Source organism: Anopheles funestus, chromosome 3RL (genome assembly GCF_943734845.2).
Source record: "Anopheles funestus chromosome 3RL, idAnoFuneDA-416_04, whole genome shotgun sequence".
In the NCBI taxonomy this organism is placed as follows: domain Eukaryota; kingdom Metazoa; phylum Arthropoda; class Insecta; order Diptera; family Culicidae; genus Anopheles; species Anopheles funestus.
Window position 1 is genome coordinate 7737804 of NC_064599.1, and position 18007 is coordinate 7755810.

The following is an 18007-nucleotide window of genomic DNA, read 5'->3' on the forward strand; positions in this document are numbered from 1 at the left end:
AGTAGTAGCTGTGTAGTGCGTCTGAGGACGTTGCTTATGGTAAATGGCTGTTCGTTTTGTCTTCCAGCGTCGTTGGAGCGAAGTATCGTGGAATTCTTTGCTTCACCAACAACTCCGATCGGTACAGCACCCAAACACTGTCCGCCGATCTGAGCATGAAGGAGCAGTCGGAGAATATTCGCAACCAGCAGGTGTACAGTGCGTCGCCGGTGAAGGTGATCAACAAGGAGGAAAATGCGGAGATGTACGAAATTTCGCCTTACGCCACGTTCAACGCGAGCACCGGTCGGTTGTGCAAGGAGCCCCGGAGTTTAAACCCATCGAACATAGATTATTCGCTGCAATTTCGCACCTTCGGCCATCCGGAGTGTGATTTAAATGCTACCGCCTATCCACTGCTGGAGAGTACCGGTCACATGCCAGGACATATCAAGGGCAAATCGAGCTGGCACAAGCAACAGTTTTACAACACAGGTGAGCGTTGTTGAACTGAGCGGCATCCAAACATTGGTGAATTGTTATTGCAGCTGCCCCATGAAGCCGTATGCGTAGGCTAGAAAATATACAGTGTCATATGTTTACATTGGCCTTGCCGTGTACCTACGCCATGCTCATGCTTGGTTGAAAAAACAATTTCGTGCATCGTTGCACTTTGCCAATGTTTGTGTGCAATATTTGCTAGATAGCCGGGGACATTACGTACAGTTTCTTAACAACACTTTATGCTAAAATAAACCAATCTTTTTTTTTTTTGTGTTTCTCGACAGATGAGACCCCAATCAATATGCCAAGTTCAACGAAATCAATCGCTTCCAAGTGGGACGACGGTGCTTTGCGACGCATGGGACAACGTAATTTCGGGCCGAGTAACTATTCCGAATCGGACAGTAGCAGTCCCATCAACGAATTCTCGAACGCACCCACCTTTAGGATACCATCGAAAACACCTTGTTCAAGTACGTTACAAAAATAATTGTGGTTTTCGTAATAGAATGAGTTCCTTTTATCCGTTATTTGATTTCTTTGCATTCATTTTTTCCTCCTTTTCGAACCTTTTAACGCTTTGCCAATAACTGATCCCGTGCACACGCTCGTTTGCAGACATACTGCATCACGAATCCAGTACGGAATCCATCAAAGAACTATCGCCGGTGAGGGATCATCGTGCCAATACGCCCCGCCACGTCCAGGCATCGGCGAAAGGCCACTTTGGGCATCAGCTACGGACAAAGGACAATCATTGCCTCGATATGCAACCATCTTCAAGTACGCACAGGTAGTTCAGGTACCTAAATCTCAGATCCAAAATCTAACCAAAAAACCAGGGAGCCCTACTGCATCGCATCATTATGCAGCGGCCCCATCATATTGTGGCCGGCCGCACGCGCGTCTCCTTTTGACACTAGAAGCGACACTGCAGTAACGTCTCCCGAACTCAAAATTGACCACCTATATGCCAATACCAAAAAAAAAAAAAAAAAATCCAAATACAAAACCACAAAAATAAACCGGATTTGGAACACTGCCACCTATCGACGGTACACTCTCGTTGGCCCAGCCAGCCAGCAGATACTAGTAATTGCCTTTTGGCTTCGTTTTGTAGATACCACAATAAAACCTACGTGACAGCGGCCGAGTTTAGCGAAACGGAAAGTGATCGCGAGCGGGCACTAGATCTCGAGGTGCAGCGCGCCATGGAAAAGGCTATACGGCAGGACGAGTGCAAATCGTCGATGAGATAGAACGAATCACGTACATTTCCAGCCAACCGACACACACTCTCTCTATCTCTCTATCTCTCTCTATCTAACTTTCCCTGGACTCTGGTGTTTGCAGATCGGTCCATTCGATCCTCGTTTCCGGTTCCAAATCAGATCCTACACGGTAGTGTGGATAGTATCACATCAATGCCGATCCCTCCATTTCCCTGTCCACGGCCTGACCCGCTCCCCATCGTCAGCAGTGTAGTTGTCCCGTAGTGTAGAGCAAATTATTGTCGTTATTGTAGCACAATACCCACATCATGAGATTTTTATATCTTCATTATAGTTGAATAAACGGTTTTTGTTTTACATTCAATGTAAATCAGTGATAAGATGGGGTCACAAATTTCTATTCTAATGATCCGAACTCGTAACAAGTTACAACGTTTTCTCAATAAGTGTTTAATGAGTAAAAGTGGTTTTGCTTACATACCTTTACGCTGCATATATTACAAATTCAAACTCATCAGAAGTCGTTCTTTACAAGATGTGCCTTCTCTCGTAGCTGTTGCTCTTGGAGAGCCACCATTCGATCTCCTTTCGATTTCTTGCCAATGCCCAATTTAGGTAACCCACGATTTAATCCTTCTAGCAATACGCAAGCTTTACACGGTTGTTGTGACGATACGAACCCGCACCGGCCACAAACCCCACGTACCGGTTTCTTCACCGTGCCCTTGATTTGTAACTGCTCGCCAGCATGAATGATGTCCATGATCGCCGATGGGCGTACCTTTTCCAAATCTTTTAAGAACGCCCGAGCATGGCCACGGTAAGCGTTCGGAGCAAATACACATTCGGTCGAAAAGTAGACCAGCTTCTTAAAGTGTGCGTACATCACGATCTCCTTCTCGTAGCTATACTTTAGCGGTTTTACCCGTGGGATTGTATCGGCTTCTTTAGATCCCGCTTTTATATCACAACAACGACGTAACCGTGCTGTGTCTCCACGCAATATGTTCATTATGACGGTTTCCGCGATATCGTCCGCATTGTGTCCGGTGGCTACGCAATCGACCTCCATTAAACGTGCCCCACGGTCCAGTGCCTGGCGGCGGAACACACCACAGAACGTGCAATTGTTGCTGCGACCTATCTCCGCCACTATGCGATCCATCGTCCATCCGTACAGTTCCTGATACGATAGCACACGCAGCGGCATACCGTAATCATCTCGGTTCTGTGCCACCGTTTTAAGACTGTCATCTCGATATCCAGTTATGCCTTCGTCAATGGAAAGCAGTACCAGATCTAGTCCGTAATTGTACCGTTTGTTCAGTACATTCATCACATGTGCAAGAACAGTGCTGTCTTTGCCACCACTAGCCGCGATCGCTACCTTTTCACCCGGGCGGAATAAATGTTCCTGCTGAATAGTGTTGTGTATTTCCGTCTCGAACGCCAGAAAGAAACATTCCTTGCAGAGCACATCGCCAGTTTTCGGTCGCTGAAATTTATTGTTAGATCGTATACAACAGAACGTTAACATGTTTTAATTATACTTACTCGCATAAAGGCATTGCGGCCACAACCGCTACGACACGGGATGGGCATTTTCTTCCAGAATTAAATAAATTCAAAGCGGGCTGTACGAACAAATGTGGTGTTGTTTGTGTTGTTTACATTACAGTCGCTAACAAACTTGTAGCACGATGCGCATTCCTACCCCCCATAGTGCTGGCTTTTGTTGTCAAACCAATTTGTATGTAATTTGACAGCCGTTGCTGAAGAATAAAATAAATTTATAAATTATAGTTTAAATAATTTTTAATAACAACAAAACATCAATTTTTCCAAAAACCACTCAAATGGACTGTGAAATTTAATCTGCTGATGGTACATTCAAATGCAATTGTTTAACATTTCTATCCTTGATAGCATTCTCCAAAGCACAATAATCCTTTTGTATATCGATTATTTTTACTTTGTTTATCATATTTACATTTGAGTAACTCTGTAAAAAGTTGTAAATAATTCTTTAGAAAATTTCCCCAAATAATTAAAAGTCCATTCGATTCCACAAAATGATGAGCCGACGACACTGTGCACTGTGAAACGTCAAATCACCGCAAACCTCGTGTTGAACAAACAACGTGCACGTTTTTAATGTGCCTAAAGTTTAGATTTTCTGTGTTTGGTTTGTGAATTTGTGACTACGATACAAAATGGGCCGTAAATTACAGCTTGAAAGACCTAAAAAGGGCCCAGGACGCAAAGCGCGCAAACAAGCAGAACCAGTGTTCCAGTTTGGAAAGGATGATGGTAAGCAACAAACTGGATACGTGTAGCCGTAACATGTCGGCATGGCTATTTACATCATGATTTGCTTCAATATACGGAAAACTAATGCTTTTTTGATCGATTTCTAGATGATGCTTCGAGCAAGAAGTTATCTCGTCATCAAAAACAACGATTAAAGAAACGTGAGATTACAAAACAAGCGCAGAAAGATGTACGGAAGGTGAAGAAATCGGTTCAAAAGGCCACTAAAGTTACCGGCCCCAATACGTTCGATCCAGCCGAAATATTTAACTTGGAAAAAAGTCGTCAAAAGTATCAACAGCTTGGTCAAAAGAGCAAAGCACAATCCGTCCCATCCAATGGTCATCAGAATGGAGGTGAAAAGGGCCGCAATTTGTTCGATAGTGACAATGAAATGGATGAAGACCAGCAACAGGTTCCGGCTGCAACAAAAAGCAAAGTGCTGGTGAAGAAAAGTCAGATGAAGAAATTCCTTCAACAAGGCGAATCGGAAGATGAAAGTGATTCGGATGAGGACGATGACGTAGACAGTGATCTGGAAGAAGAGGAGGAGGAGGAGGAAGCGGATAGCGTCGATGGTGAAGAGGATGAAGATATCGATGATGAACTGGAGGACGAAGAGGAAGATGAAGATGACGATGACGCCGAGGATGATGATGATGACGATGAGGATGAAGATGACGAGGAGGACGAGGAGGCAGAGGAAGATGACGAGGACGATGGAGACATGCTACCGATTGAAGCTGCGAACAAGAAGCTGAAGAAACGAATGGCACGTGAAAAGCAGGAAGCAGACGCAGAAATGGCAGAAGCGGCCATTAATCGGGAACGTTTTGTGTTTCCAACCGATGAAGAGCTTGCCCAAACGACCAACCTGCAGGATGTGAACATTCGCATTAAGGACGTCATTGGAGTGCTGTCGGATTTCTCGGCGAACCGCGATCCAAATCGTTCCCGCTGCGAGTACATGGATCTTTTGCTTAAGGATTTATGTATGTACTACTCGTACAATGAGTATTTCATGGGTTTGCTGATGGACATCTTTTCACCGAACGAGCTGCTTGAGTTTCTCGAAGCGTCAGAAATACAGCGTCCGGTTACGATTCGTACGAACAGCCTTAAGACACGTCGCCGCGATTTGGCACAAGCGCTCATCAATCGTGGAATCAATCTGGATCCGATCGGCAAGTGGTCGAAGGAAGGTTTGGTAGTCTACACGTCACAGGTCCCGCTGGGTGCCACACCGGAGTACCTTGCCGGACACTACATGCTGCAGGGTGGTTCCAGCATGCTGCCCGTAATGGCGCTAGCGCCGGAGGAAAACGAACGCATACTGGACATGTGCGCTGCGCCGGGTGGCAAAAGCTCCCACATTGCTGCGCTGATGAAGAACACGGGTGTTATCTTTGTGAACGATGCGAACAAGGAACGTTTGCGTGCGGTGTTGGGAAATTTCCATCGACTCGGAATACAGAACGCGGTCGTCACGAATGTGGACGGTGTCAAATACGCCAACCTCATGAAGGGCTTCGATCGTGTGTTGCTCGATGCACCCTGCACCGGTTCCGGCGTCATTTCCAAGGATCCGAGTGTGAAGGCCACCAAAACGGATGTTGATGTGCAGCGGTGCTACAACTTGCAACGGCGTCTGCTTCTCGCAGCAATCGACTGTCTGTCGGCCAGTTCGTCAACGGGTGGCTATTTGGTTTATTCCACCTGTTCGATTCTGCCGCAGGAAAACGAATGGGTTATCGATTTCGCGCTGAAAAGGCGCAATGTGCGCCTCGTACCAACGGGGCTCGATTTCGGCGTCGACGGTTTGACGAACTACGGTGCGCACCGGTTTCATCCGACGATGAAGCTAACGCGTCGGTTTTACCCTCACACGCACAATCTGGATGGATTCTTCGTGGCAAAATTGCAGAAATTCTCCGATGCCATTCCGAAGAACTTTGTGGACGAATCGTTGGAAGAAGAATTGCCGGTGGAGGATGAAGAAATGAAGCTCCCGAAGAAGATTAAAAAGAGCGACTGGTACTACCAGGACATTCGCGAAGAGCGTAAAGCGCAACGTGAAGATCCGAATCATGTTGTGAAAGTGTTCCAGAAACCGACCAACGTGAAGAAGGACGGCTCTAAACAGGAAAAACCTAGTTCATCCGACAACAGCAAGAAACAAAAGGAGGACCAACCGGGAACGGATAAATCGAAACAACAACCTTCGATGAACGATGGAAACAAGCAACCGCGGGTAAAGGTGGAAATGCGAGAGGCTGACGAAGCGTTGCGTTTGAAGAAGAAGCTAAATCAACTGCAGGAACAGAAGAGCAGCAAAGGTGCACCGACGCAAAGTAAGAAAAATGGCGTACAGAAGGCGCATGGAGTTCAAAAGAGTGCATTTAAAAAGAAGGTAGGGAAGGTGAGAAAGTAAAGAAGAAACAAAAACAGATACATATAAGCGAATGTAATTAGTTATATTCAACTTTGTTTATCAGCGTATTCCTTTCTGGTAGGAATCGAATAAAAGTAATACATACATCGATACCAATAATTCTCCATCGATATGTTTGATGTTGCGCAGAAAAATTAACCGAACTGTTAACTGACAAACGACCCATCCCAACGGTCGAAACGGCATCAGTGTAAATTCGCCCAAAACACGTGTTGAAGCAAAGCTCAAAACAAGCGCCATCCTTTCACGCATGGATTCTACAAAAAGGGCGTTAACACGATGTATTCGCGCTCCCTGGAGGAATTTTCCTGTACACTCTCGCAAACACTAACACAATTGTAGTAAACAATCACTCTCTGTCCCGGGATGTGCGTGAAGTGGCCTTTTTCTCTCTCTCTCTAAGGACATATGCAGGATGGAACTCTCTTCTACCGAAAGGCGAAGATCCCATTCGGTCAGTATACGAATGCTCCCCACTAGACTAGAAAAAAAGGGCTCCACATCCTTAGTAGGTATCTCTTCCATGCTTACTTGGACCTAGAACGCACATCTTGTTTTTACGACGCTACTTTACCGACTCTTTTTGATCAAAACTTGCTGACAGGTTGTTTCATAGTTGGAAATAGTTTCCTCCGCCCTAACCGCCTACTCTTGGCACCTTAGCACCGTGCCATGCGAACAATTCGTATGACATTCGAAGTAATGCAACACTAGTTAACGCAGGGACACCACAAAAGCAAGGCGTAACGCATGAAAGAATTACTGTTTCGTTCATACGGTAACGTGAACGTGCTTTTAATTATTAAAGCCCTTGGGCCCATCTCAAAAGGTACCCCCATAGAGTGTGTGTGTGTGTTGCATTATTAAGTCGAAATGTTTCCCGTCATATTGCCTTCTTGTTAGACGCGTTATCCACGTGATAGGTTTATTTTGTAAGGGTCTGACCACTATCGTTCTTTTAGGGGCAAGTATAATTGAATTTGAAGTTGTTGTTTCGAGGCGGGAAGTTGTTTCACTTCTAGTAGCAGCGTGAACGTAGCAACGGAACATGAAAATATTCCATACCCGTGAAGGTGTTTAAAAGCAGAGCGGTGCTAGGTTTTCTTCGCCCAGCATAGCTGAGGTGTGAAAAAGCAAAAATAAAAAAAAAAAACGACATTCAACGTACAACGGTTTAGTTGCGCTTAGAACGAAGATAACTGGCTCCACTCGTGGCTGATATTGAGCCACATTTTCAGTGAAGTGTACTTGTTGGGGCGCCTTTTTTGTAACGTGTTTTTTGCTTTTAGTTTTAGCCTCGTCCGGGAACAATTGTGCTCACACAGTTGAAGTAACAGCTTTTGAATAATTTAAATGCAAAAGTAAATAAACCACAACCAAAGTAGGCCCAGCAGCATCTTCGTTCGATTGGACCGTACAGCATCCACGAGCAATCGTGATTGCTCGTTCGCTCTCTCTCTCTCTCTCACTCTCTCCCTCTCTGTCGATGCAACACGATGTTCTTCCTTCATCTCCATCAGCCCAATACAAATGGAGTACCAGCGCGCTTGATGGTATCTGTGCGTAGGAAGAGATTTTCTCTCCCGCTCGCAACGCACACATACGGGCAGAAAAGCTGCTTTTCTCTTTTTAATCATCCGTGCCGTTTTTTGGCAGTTTTTCCACCCTCAGAGCAAAGGGAGTGTAGTAAGGCAACTACTGTACGCATCTCACCCAGGCCACCCAGGTAGTGTGACACTGTTTTACGTGATTTATTAATTGAAATCAACAAATTGTTAACACCGTTTGGTGCTCAAAGTGGACCAGAAGCTGCAACGCTACCGTGTATGATCGAGTTTTCCCGCGTGCGATTCACATTTTCACGCAATAAACAATCCGCGTTCCAAACTGGACGCTGCTACGCATCAGGAACTGAGTGAAATAAACAAAGAAGTGAAGCACTTTTCCGGATGCCACTCCTGGGACGAGGCTTTCCTTGGGCTGGTATCGATTGGCGCGCAATACGGGAACGCTTCTGAACCCGAACGCTTATGGCAGAAATTATGTATAGTGAATTCTAGCTCCGTCCTCAGTTAAAGCACAATTTCCATTCAGTGCGTAAAGTGTGGTGCGTGGAAACGTGTAAGGGACAGGACATCCTCTTTAGGGCGTACACGCTCGCACACTTCGTCCGCTGCATTGCACACGCCAAGCCCGGGAAGATCCAACTTCTTGTTGCAAGTGCATTTGCATACTTCCTACTCTCACGCTCCATATCGCTCGCCCTGTCTCTCTCTTTCTCTCTCTCTTTCTCGCGCTTTCACTTTGAGGCTCGTCAAACACTCGTGCTGCCAGCAACCAAGGAAGGAAATCTAGCACATCTTACGGATTGGGGATATTTAAATTTAACTTATCTTACGTCCAAATGATAAGGCACCGCGTACACCACTAATCCGCCAAACCTTCCATCTCCACATCAAGTGTTCCCGATTACGACATCTTTGCTCGCACCCGAAGATACATGTGTTCGACTCTGTTCTCTGCTTGCAGGTACGCTTTATCACAGCAGTACATCAACTGGAACTCCTTGGACATCACCTATTCAAGTGTTCCCGCACGAGCTACGCCTGAGCCCGGAGAACTTTTGCCCGTTTTCTTGTGACGTGTGGCTAAATAATTAAACCGCCAAAATAAAGCTCAAAATGGACGGATCCTCAGTGAGCCCCCTTCCCTGTGAGGCTCCCCTAGCGATGATGGAGAGTGAAAAGACACCGCCAAGAAGTCCGAGCCAGCACGATATGCCGCCACCGCCGGACGAAAAGTAAGTAAAGTCGATCAGCTCATTCCAAAAGTTAGTGCTATTCTGCAAGATTTGGTTCACATTCCAAGCTATGCAGTCGTTGACTTGTAGTTTGTTTGTTTAACGTCTTACATTATCTAAGAGCAGCTGAATTACGTACCAACATTTGATCCTCCGTTTGTTGTGATAACAGACAGACATACCGGTAGCAACAATCACGATACAAATCCTCAAAGCAAGTGGGCAAATTCTTCTTTCAATAATCGTAAATTGAGTTACGCATAGAAGAGTCCGGACCACTCGTCGTGAATGATTGCAGCATCCCCAATTATGATCGTACGCTATCACAAGTTCTTCCCGCTGCGTGCGCGTACCGTTGCGACCCGCAGTCCATATGCTTTCTTTTCGTCGATAGACAATTGTGTTGATGATGGTACGCGTTTACTAATCATGCTATAAAAATGTAGCACATTTAATGACTCTCTATTCAAGTTATTTTATTCTCAATAAATAAGACTTTGAGATTATTAATGTATTGTCCAAATAAACCCCCAAATCCACTGGAAATTATTAAAACACTTTTGTCCCCATTGGAATGAACTGCTCTACAAGTGTACGACATTTAATAGACGGTTCATTCTATGCACCCTCTAATTGCATCTGCACGCTTCCGTCAACAACGACGTCTGTCTGTCAGTATGCAACTGTTCGGTGCAACAGTGTCCCACAATGCATGCCCCACTCCCCCTCTCCTATTCACCCTCTTTCTAAACAAGAAAAGTCTCCACCAAAAACCGGAGAGATGCCGTGCCACTCTCTCTCGAGAGAGATCTCTTTCTCTCTGTTTCTTGCAAGTGATCGTGGACACGATCGTGGATGGCAACACTGCGTCGCGAGATGATCGCATGGTGTAGATTCAACCATCCAACCGCATATGTTTAAATGTCAGGAAGAGAGAGAGAGAGCCAGAGAGAGCGCGAATCCAAGAAACGCGGCACTTCTGTTCGGTGTGTGATGATTAAACGGATTGAAGTCAGTTACACTGGAGATGCTGATCACATTTGCAACGGCCGCAACATTGAGTCTTTCGCACGCGCACGCGAACCACTATTTGTATCGTATTTTTAAATTCCCGTGATTCAATTTGTGTTTATTTTTTTTTTATCAAAGCTCTGTGATCTAAACGTGTGCAATAAAAGTGCAATTGTGTTCGGAATTGCTTCCGATTGATGTTTTTTTTGTTGTTGCCGTAGTTGTGTGTGAAGTTGCCTTATTGATCTGATCAAAAATAACCACACCGTTAAAAAACGTCGTTGTAGACAATCCCGATCCCGTTGATAGTGTCCGTAAAAGCACGAGCACGCGACCACACTTTGACGGTGGTTTTAGTGTGAATTTGTGTTCCGTTCCGTTCTGATTGCGTGACTTCTTGACTAGCGCCTGCCCGGCCACAAATATGCCGCGTAATTCCACCACAACCGGAGGGTAAGGGCGGAGTATTATCTTTGGAGGAGTAAGAATTTAATAACCCCATCACGTGTCACGTGTGCGACAACAAAACCTGCAACCCGAGCGTGTGTGTATGTGTGTATGTCTCTCATTGTCCCCACATGGGGCGGGAAAACATTTTTTTTCTATCTATGCCGAGAATGATTCACTTTTGGGTTGGGAAAATGATGCAGCAAATAGTATACAGAGTAACAGGAAGAAGACGAAAAAAAAAATCGATACAGTGAATCTCGCGGTTTTTATATCGATTTGTTGTGCCGCCTCGACTCTATTTGGCGTCTGTTTGTGTACGTTGTGTATGGTGTGCCTGTGATTGAACGGCAATGAGCAAATTCAAATGCCAGATCGAAATACGCGTACACATGTACTGCTTCTTGTAGTTGGCAAAACATTTTCCTTGCCCGAAAAACGTGCCGATCGTGTATGCCCCGATGGACGCAAATCGTTTCATCCATCCACTCCAATCGATCAATCCATCCGGTGGAATGAAACAAAGGATGGACACGGTGCAAGGGATGTGAGGAGGAGAAAGGGGCAATTTTCCACTGCCAGGTGTTTGAGCGCGCGATCGCGAATCGATCGAATAGATCCGCGACCCCGGGAGGGGATGAACGGAAACGGTGGCAAATAGTGACCCCTCCCCCTTCCCCCCGGGGAAGGGGACGAGCTGTGTGGTTTAGTTTGATAGGAAAAGAAAGTGAAAATAAACCTGCCATATCGAGTGCCGGAGGGAAAGCCGCGAGGAAAAGCACATTCAAATGCTTTGCCTGTCTGCCTTTTCACTCGACTGTTTAGGTTGTGCGGATTGCAACCGCAAACGGGCGCTGGATTCAATGGCACACAACACCAACAACCGGTGAAGATCATGATAGGCGGCCTCTCCTGTGCCACTCTACAGGTGGGAACGAAATGGCCTTCCTTCCCTCCACCCATTCAAACCTGAAAAGAGAGAAAGCATTAGCACAGACACGTATGTAAGATGGTGAAGACCCAATGGGGCAGGATGAGATGAGGAGCTTCGTGTAAACAAGTTTGATTTTCCACCCACCGAGCCCTTGTCCGGGATGGGGCAGGTGAGACACGGTGGTGCAGTTAGATTGCGCACTCGATGCGCTGTACGCAAGCTGATCCCGCGCTTCTGTGATCGCTCGGAAGGGTTTCGTGCGCGGGTTGAGGGAGAAAGGGCTCAGATCGACGAGAAGGTAGAGCGGGGTTTACTTTCACTCTCCACACGCGAACCACACGAACAGGTCTCGGAGGTCTTGAAACTTTTGTAGCATTCGCTTGAGCAGCCCTCTGGCAGGGCACTTCACAAGGGCAAAGAACTCTCGGCCTGTAAGGCTTTCCAACTGGGCCTGATGCAGCCGACGACGGGTTGCATGCTTCAAAATTCAAATCAAGCAATTAATATTCATGCAGTAAAAGGCGCGCGACGTTTTATGATCGAATCACAAAAAGGATTTCCGCTGGAAAATATGATTAGACTGGAGCAAAGGCACAGAATTATGCTATAGCCGACACTAATTTATTCATCGTCTGATGATTACTATATAAAATAGTGTAACCTTCCAACATTTTAACTCATTTGCTACTTGTCATAGTTGAACTTTTGCAATTATTTATGATCTTCTTTGATCTTCAACTTGTTGCATATTCATGTAAACTCTATGACAACAATAGAGATGAAAACAGTTGTAAGAATTGCAAAATGCGTAAGGTAAGAAAAAAATAAAGCAATACAGACTGTCCCGACAAAAAAAAGACAGTGCCCACGTACTCTGTCACGCATCTATTTGCTAACTGCAGACAAATAAACCGCTCCCGCGCTATTAAGCGCCGTGTGATCGCTCTTAGGATGATTGTAAATTAAAAAGAAGGAAAAAAAGCAGCGTAAAAATAAACCAACACGAAGCGAGGCAAAACATAATGAGTTACATTAAACAACACTCCCAAAATGGTCATAAAACGGTCCAAAATCTTACGCGCATCGGCGCTGACGGTGAGTGTCCCGGGTTTAGAGAACACGGCGCAATGCGCAATCCCCAGTTCGGTTTTTTTTTCTTCCCCCGACCTTTTGCTTTTGTCAACCAGATAAACCTCTCCGGGTGATCCGACACCCGCGCCCGTGGTTGATGATTGCTCATTGCTTTAATTATCGTGTCATTTTATCACGCGCCATCCGCACCATCACTCAGCCGCTACTTCCCAGTGGGACCGACGAGATGGATGGGCATCAAGTTTACATTGCCTATTTATGGTGTACGGTCCCGGTGACAAAACAGTGGTCATTTAGCGTGTAACACTAGAAGTCGAATGCAAGGAGGAAAAATGGCCACAAATCGAGCCGAACCGCGCTCTGTAGCGATCTGCTACGGTTGAGAAATTGAAATTGCTTGCTCTGGTGTCTGGTGATGCGGACACATCCACCCACTTGTTCCTATTGGGACTCGTTAAATGAGCAAACCCCCCCCGTGGGTTTGCGTCTCTTTCACTCGCCTTGTCTGTGGCCAATTAACTAAATTGACCTCTTCGCGTCAACTGAGCGAACGGCACTCCACCGTTTGGGTGGATGAAGTTGATTCACCGAACCATGCAACAAACAGGATGTCGCTCTTTTCGTCCGCACATCGACGCAGGCCCAGGCCCTCATATCATCTTTGACTTCGGTTACTTTCCCTTGTCCAGAATATGACGCCCGCACTAGGAAGCGGTTGCACGCTTATTGCGCGACAATATGATAGGACCAGTCGACGGGAGCAAAGGTTGCTGGGAAGATTATAATTTCATTCGTCTTTACTAATCGTTAGCATAGTGTAACTCAATTAGCCGCACCGGAGGGCCACCAATCCTAACCTTACTGTTGTGTGCTCGATTCCGATCACCCGCAGGAGATATGATGATGATGATGATCGCGTCTGGAACTGTGGCGCATGGTTCGAGTACATACTGGTCGTGGTCGTTTCGTCGATTCTGCTCATTGCGGCCTCGGTGCTGACCATCTTCTGGACGATCTACTACCGGAAGGGCTTCAACATGGACGACCCGAAGCTGCAGTTCAATCTACACCCTGTGCTCATGATCGGTGGATACGTCACACTGTCAGGATTCTGTACGTATTCTGCCAATAACCTTCATCCTTCAACGAAGCGAAGAATACAATGATTAATGCCCCCGTGTCTCTCTATTTCAGCCATTCTACTGTACCGAATTTGCCGATGCTGTTCGCATTTGATCGTGAAGCTGTGCCATACCTTCTTCCATGCCTGCTCAATTCCCTGCATAGTGATCGGTTTCATGGCCGTCTGGGACTCGCACAACCAGCAACAGATTCCGAACTTCTACTCACTGCACTCCTGGCTCGGCATGATCACAATGGGACTGTTTGCGCTCCAGTTTGTACTGGGATTCTTCAGGTGAGTACCAGCGAGCAGATGGCGGTGGAAGAAAACACTCCAAAGCAACTCAGAGCTCATCACGAATTTTTCTCCATTCACTTCAGCTTCCTCATTCTGCTGTGCTGCGAGAACGCAACGTACAAGTTCCGTTCGACAATGGTTCCCATCCACGCTAGCTTCGGTGTGGCCACGTTCATGCTCGCCATCGCTACTGCCGTAACCGGTTTGACCCAGAAGGCTCACTTTGAACTTGGGTAAGTTGTTCGTGCGGCGCCATGGAATGTAAAAAGTTTAATTTTCTAATAACACAACACACATCTCCGTGTCTACGCTGATTATCGTTTTAGTGAAAATTACTCACAAACCATTGAGGAGGGCATCATCATGAACTCGATCGGTGTCATTCTGACCGGGCTCGGTATCATCATTCCGTTTGCGGTACGTCGCTCCAACTCGCCAGCCAATTGCAAGGTTTACGTTACGGAACGTATCTAAGGCAAGCAATGTTTTACAACTCAACAAACGCAATGTTGTGCTACTGAAGCGCACGACAGAAAAACCTCCAACAATCGATAGGCGCGCGTAACGCAGAAAACAGGAACCAGGAGGATTCAATGATATAAATTGAAAATGAATTGGTGGTTAAACACAAAACTGCACAAAGGCAGAACAAATCGACATCAGCTGCAATGTCGTTTATTTATGGGATCGAATAGTTAAATGCAATGTATTTACACACATTTAGTTTACGATCGTTGTGAGGTGCAACGATGTTTTTTTATCATTCCTACACGATTGTAATGTAAAGTGCAACCAGCAGCAGCAACAAAAGAATTGCGAAACAAAAGTTGTTTTATTTTTAACATGTTTCTTCCTTCCGATAGTTTATTATTGCAAAAAGCAAGCGAGCAAGCGAAAATGGAAATTTGTTGTTCAATGTTATTTATTGCAATATCTTAAAACACACAAAGGTGCGTTTATCTCAAAGGAAGGAAATGTTTGGAATGCGTTTTGAACCTTTCTCCATTATATTAATATCTCGTTCGAATGACTCCCATTGTGACTGCAACCATGAACAAGTGTGAGAAGCTTGACGATAGAAACCAGCCATCAGTAAAAAAGAAAATGGAAATGTTTTAATCAAAATGCGTTAAACAAAAAACGCTGTACCAAACGGACGAGAATATTATCAAGAGGAAAACACGAATCAAACAAAAGTCTCTGGTGACCGCATCAGCTAGCAGTAGCAGCATTGAATTATACCATTTAACCACTAATATTGATACAATTTCTCCAAAAGAAAAAAAAACCCATATTCGTCAGCTAAGTAGTGAACGACTCACAAGTAGACGATTGAACGCTATAGTAAAGATAGACAGAACAGTGTGGCCGTTTGGCAGAAGAAGAAATGATAGTAAATAAGCTAAATGAATCAACAAAACCACAAACATACAACACAATCCCACGTAAACAAAATGTTAGTGCCAATGGTGTAGAGCGTGCAAGCATTGATTGCATCTCAAGCGCTTGTTAGTGAACACTTCAGCCAGGATTTGGTTGTTTTATGTTTCGTTTTTTTTTAATTTGCTTTTTGCGATCCTTATATGCATGTCCGCTACCACCCCCCAGTACATGAACAATTGCTCATTTTACGAGGACGGAATTGAACTTTACTATTTATCGACAAAACGAATCAATCGAATCAAAATGAACCATCGGGATTTCAACAAATAGCAAAAAAAACGAAAAAGAAATGCATAGTTTAGGTAAATTTAATCATCCCCCCCCCCCTTTTTCAACACGTATTCCAATCTTACGGAATGGTACGGTAGGTTCTGATATACAGAAGTACATAGATCGATTTTAAGGTGATCATTCAAGTAAACACGAAAAAGCATTACATACGAGAACAAAACACGAAAACAAACAAAAAAAATCATATGCATATATTTAAAGAAAATGTGTGTTCAAACAAAACTAACGTATTAACTATTTAAAACAAAACAAAAAACGGACGAAGGTAACGTAAATGATTGTTCAACGTAACGGTGTGTGCGAGTGTTGTGTGTGTGTGATTGTAGCCACACGGAATGTAATCAAAGGCTAAAAACATGGCCGCCATCCCCGCGAAAAAAAGCATCAAATGGCGTTCGAAATCGTACAAGAATGGGCCAACATTTGCCAGGGATGCTCTAAAGGGCTTGTAAGGAAAAGAAAAACCCACCAAGTTTTTTTGCGAAACATCTTCTCTTTACATAGCGCGACATAGCGCGGCTCGACGGAACCGATCCCGTCTAGCCGGAGAGGAGGAGCAAAAATGTTAGTAGCTACATTACATTACATTCAAAGAGATAAGAACAAAACAAACAAAACCATTATATAGCGGCAAAATACAGCTAGTGAGCGATGTAATCCAAACCTTTAAATCGTATTTACGTAGTTTAAACCAAATTCCCTTCTTCAACGCGTCACATATTTCCGGCACCGGCTGCAAAGCTGGCGGGTATTGTTGTACTTTATACGACATCGAAACTTGTTATTACGTTTCGTCGTTACGTTACGTTACGTTTTGACCGTTACGTTCTTATCCTAAGCCATACGGGATCGTTGCAAGGATCGCTGCGTTACGAAATGCGGATGGCAGACCAAAACCACACTTTTACTACCACACTTACACTTACAATTAGCCGTGACAAATGAAATGGGAATAGAAACGAACCGGCAAACCCAGGCCGACCCATGCAATCAAATGATAAGCAAGAATTTACAACAGCAAAAAGGAAAAAAAGGTACCATCCGATCGAAAAACAGTACAATTTGCGCGTTAGTAGAGGGCAATAATATTTATGTATTTCTCCGTACCTAAGTTGTGGCAGTACGTTACATTTGCGCCATCTTGTCTAACGCCCGTTTACAGAAAAGGCAAGCTCAAAAACCCATTTGTGAAACCCATTCGAAATGTTTATCCGTTACATTTAGCTTAAAAACTGCAATAAGAAGCATACGGTGGCGCCGAACCGATGGCGGGAAACGATTAAAGCATAATTAATCTAACGCGAAACACATTTTTTATACACGTATGATGAAAAAACAACAACCAATTTTTGCTATCGTCTCATTTCCTAGCAAAATGTTACAAAATAACCAGCTGTGGAAAATCATTTCATACCATAAACACAAGTATATGTAAAATAAAAGATCTGTAGGAAAAGTGTTGATGGTTTTTGTGTTTCCTTTTATAAACTCGCTTACATAAGAAGAAACCTCGTTCAAACATTTAACTTTTTTTTAAAATATTTTTACAGTTGTTCTTACACAGAGAGATCAACCTTATTATTTACACATTTATGGTAGTTGATCATTTACTCAAATTCTTATTTTTCATGATTCAACAAATATACGAAAGAATTACAAAGCACGTGACATGTACAAAAAAGGCGCAATTTCGTTACATTATTTAAACTTACGCTGAACCACGTGTTACAGCAAACGAACCACCCTGTCTTGCTAGTTGGCTGTTGATCGTGAGAGCATTTCTCCCCAAGCCAAGCAGCTGTTTCTTGCACGCGAGAGAGCGATAATCGGTTGCGTTGTTGTATTATGTGTGTGCCGTTTTTTTTACAACTTGCATCTTTGGAAGTCCCTCCCAAACCTACCCACCCCTTGCACACGTGAACGCAGTACAAAACGGTACGCGCGGACCCCCATCGGGCAATTCGGAAACCATCGTCGTCTTTGTCGTCACGGGTTAATTCATAGCATTCAATGGAACCGAAGCGCGCCGAGACCACCCCCATCCACCCTCACCCAGGATCCAAGCAATCGAGACGCTTCTCCACGGAAATGT

General features: G+C 44.7%; 4 protein-coding genes across 12 annotated transcripts in view; 3 read left to right on the plus strand and 1 right to left on the minus strand.

The window, feature by feature from the left end:
* Window positions 1-1923, plus strand: part of LOC125770623 (Down syndrome cell adhesion molecule-like protein Dscam2) — a 38529-nt gene extending 36606 nt beyond the window's left edge. For 5 of the 6 annotated variants that reach the window (XM_049440469.1, XM_049440471.1, XM_049440472.1 and 2 more), the window contains 4 exons: window positions 68-474; window positions 768-956; window positions 1102-1276; window positions 1604-1923. In XM_049440469.1, the coding sequence (XP_049296426.1) occupies window positions 68-474; window positions 768-956; window positions 1102-1276; window positions 1604-1742 (910 nt within the window). In that variant the 3' untranslated portion in view covers window positions 1743-1923. Of the gene's footprint in view, window positions 1-67; window positions 475-767; window positions 957-1101; window positions 1286-1603 lie in introns of all 6 variants that reach the window. The other variant, XM_049440474.1, reaches the window with a different exon arrangement.
* Window positions 1924-2088: 165 nt separating this feature from the next.
* LOC125770693 (cytoplasmic tRNA 2-thiolation protein 1) lies at window positions 2089-3389 on the minus strand. The gene is made up of 2 exons (XM_049440618.1): window positions 3270-3389; window positions 2089-3210 (listed from the first exon to the last, which is right to left on the minus strand). Exons 1-2 carry the CDS (start codon window positions 3315-3317, stop codon window positions 2230-2232), a joined length of 1029 nt encoding a protein of 342 aa, XP_049296575.1. The 5' UTR covers window positions 3318-3389; the 3' UTR covers window positions 2089-2229.
* A 414-nt stretch (window positions 3390-3803) lies between these two features.
* LOC125770645 (uncharacterized) lies at window positions 3804-6560 on the plus strand. Its single transcript, XM_049440544.1, has 2 exons — window positions 3804-4025; window positions 4133-6560. The coding sequence occupies exons 1-2, from the start codon at window positions 3929-3931 to the stop codon at window positions 6454-6456; spliced, it is 2421 nt and encodes an 806-aa protein (XP_049296501.1). The 5' UTR covers window positions 3804-3928; the 3' UTR covers window positions 6457-6560.
* A 559-nt stretch (window positions 6561-7119) lies between these two features.
* Window positions 7120-17371, plus strand: LOC125770704 (transmembrane ascorbate-dependent reductase CYB561). 4 transcript variants are annotated; one of them, XM_049440639.1, is made up of 6 exons: window positions 7120-7306; window positions 9007-9277; window positions 13654-13874; window positions 13956-14178; window positions 14265-14414; window positions 14508-17371. In XM_049440639.1, exons 2-6 carry the CDS (start codon window positions 9159-9161, stop codon window positions 14653-14655), a joined length of 861 nt encoding a protein of 286 aa, XP_049296596.1. In that variant the 5' UTR covers window positions 7120-7306; window positions 9007-9158; the 3' UTR covers window positions 14656-17371. The 4 variants fall into 4 exon arrangements, with proteins under 4 accessions (XP_049296596.1, XP_049296597.1, XP_049296595.1 ...); XM_049440640.1 differs by having other exon boundaries at window positions 7120-7255; XM_049440638.1 differs by lacking the exon at window positions 7120-7306 and adding an exon at window positions 8127-8203.
* The last annotated feature ends 636 nt before the right edge of the window (window positions 17372-18007 follow it).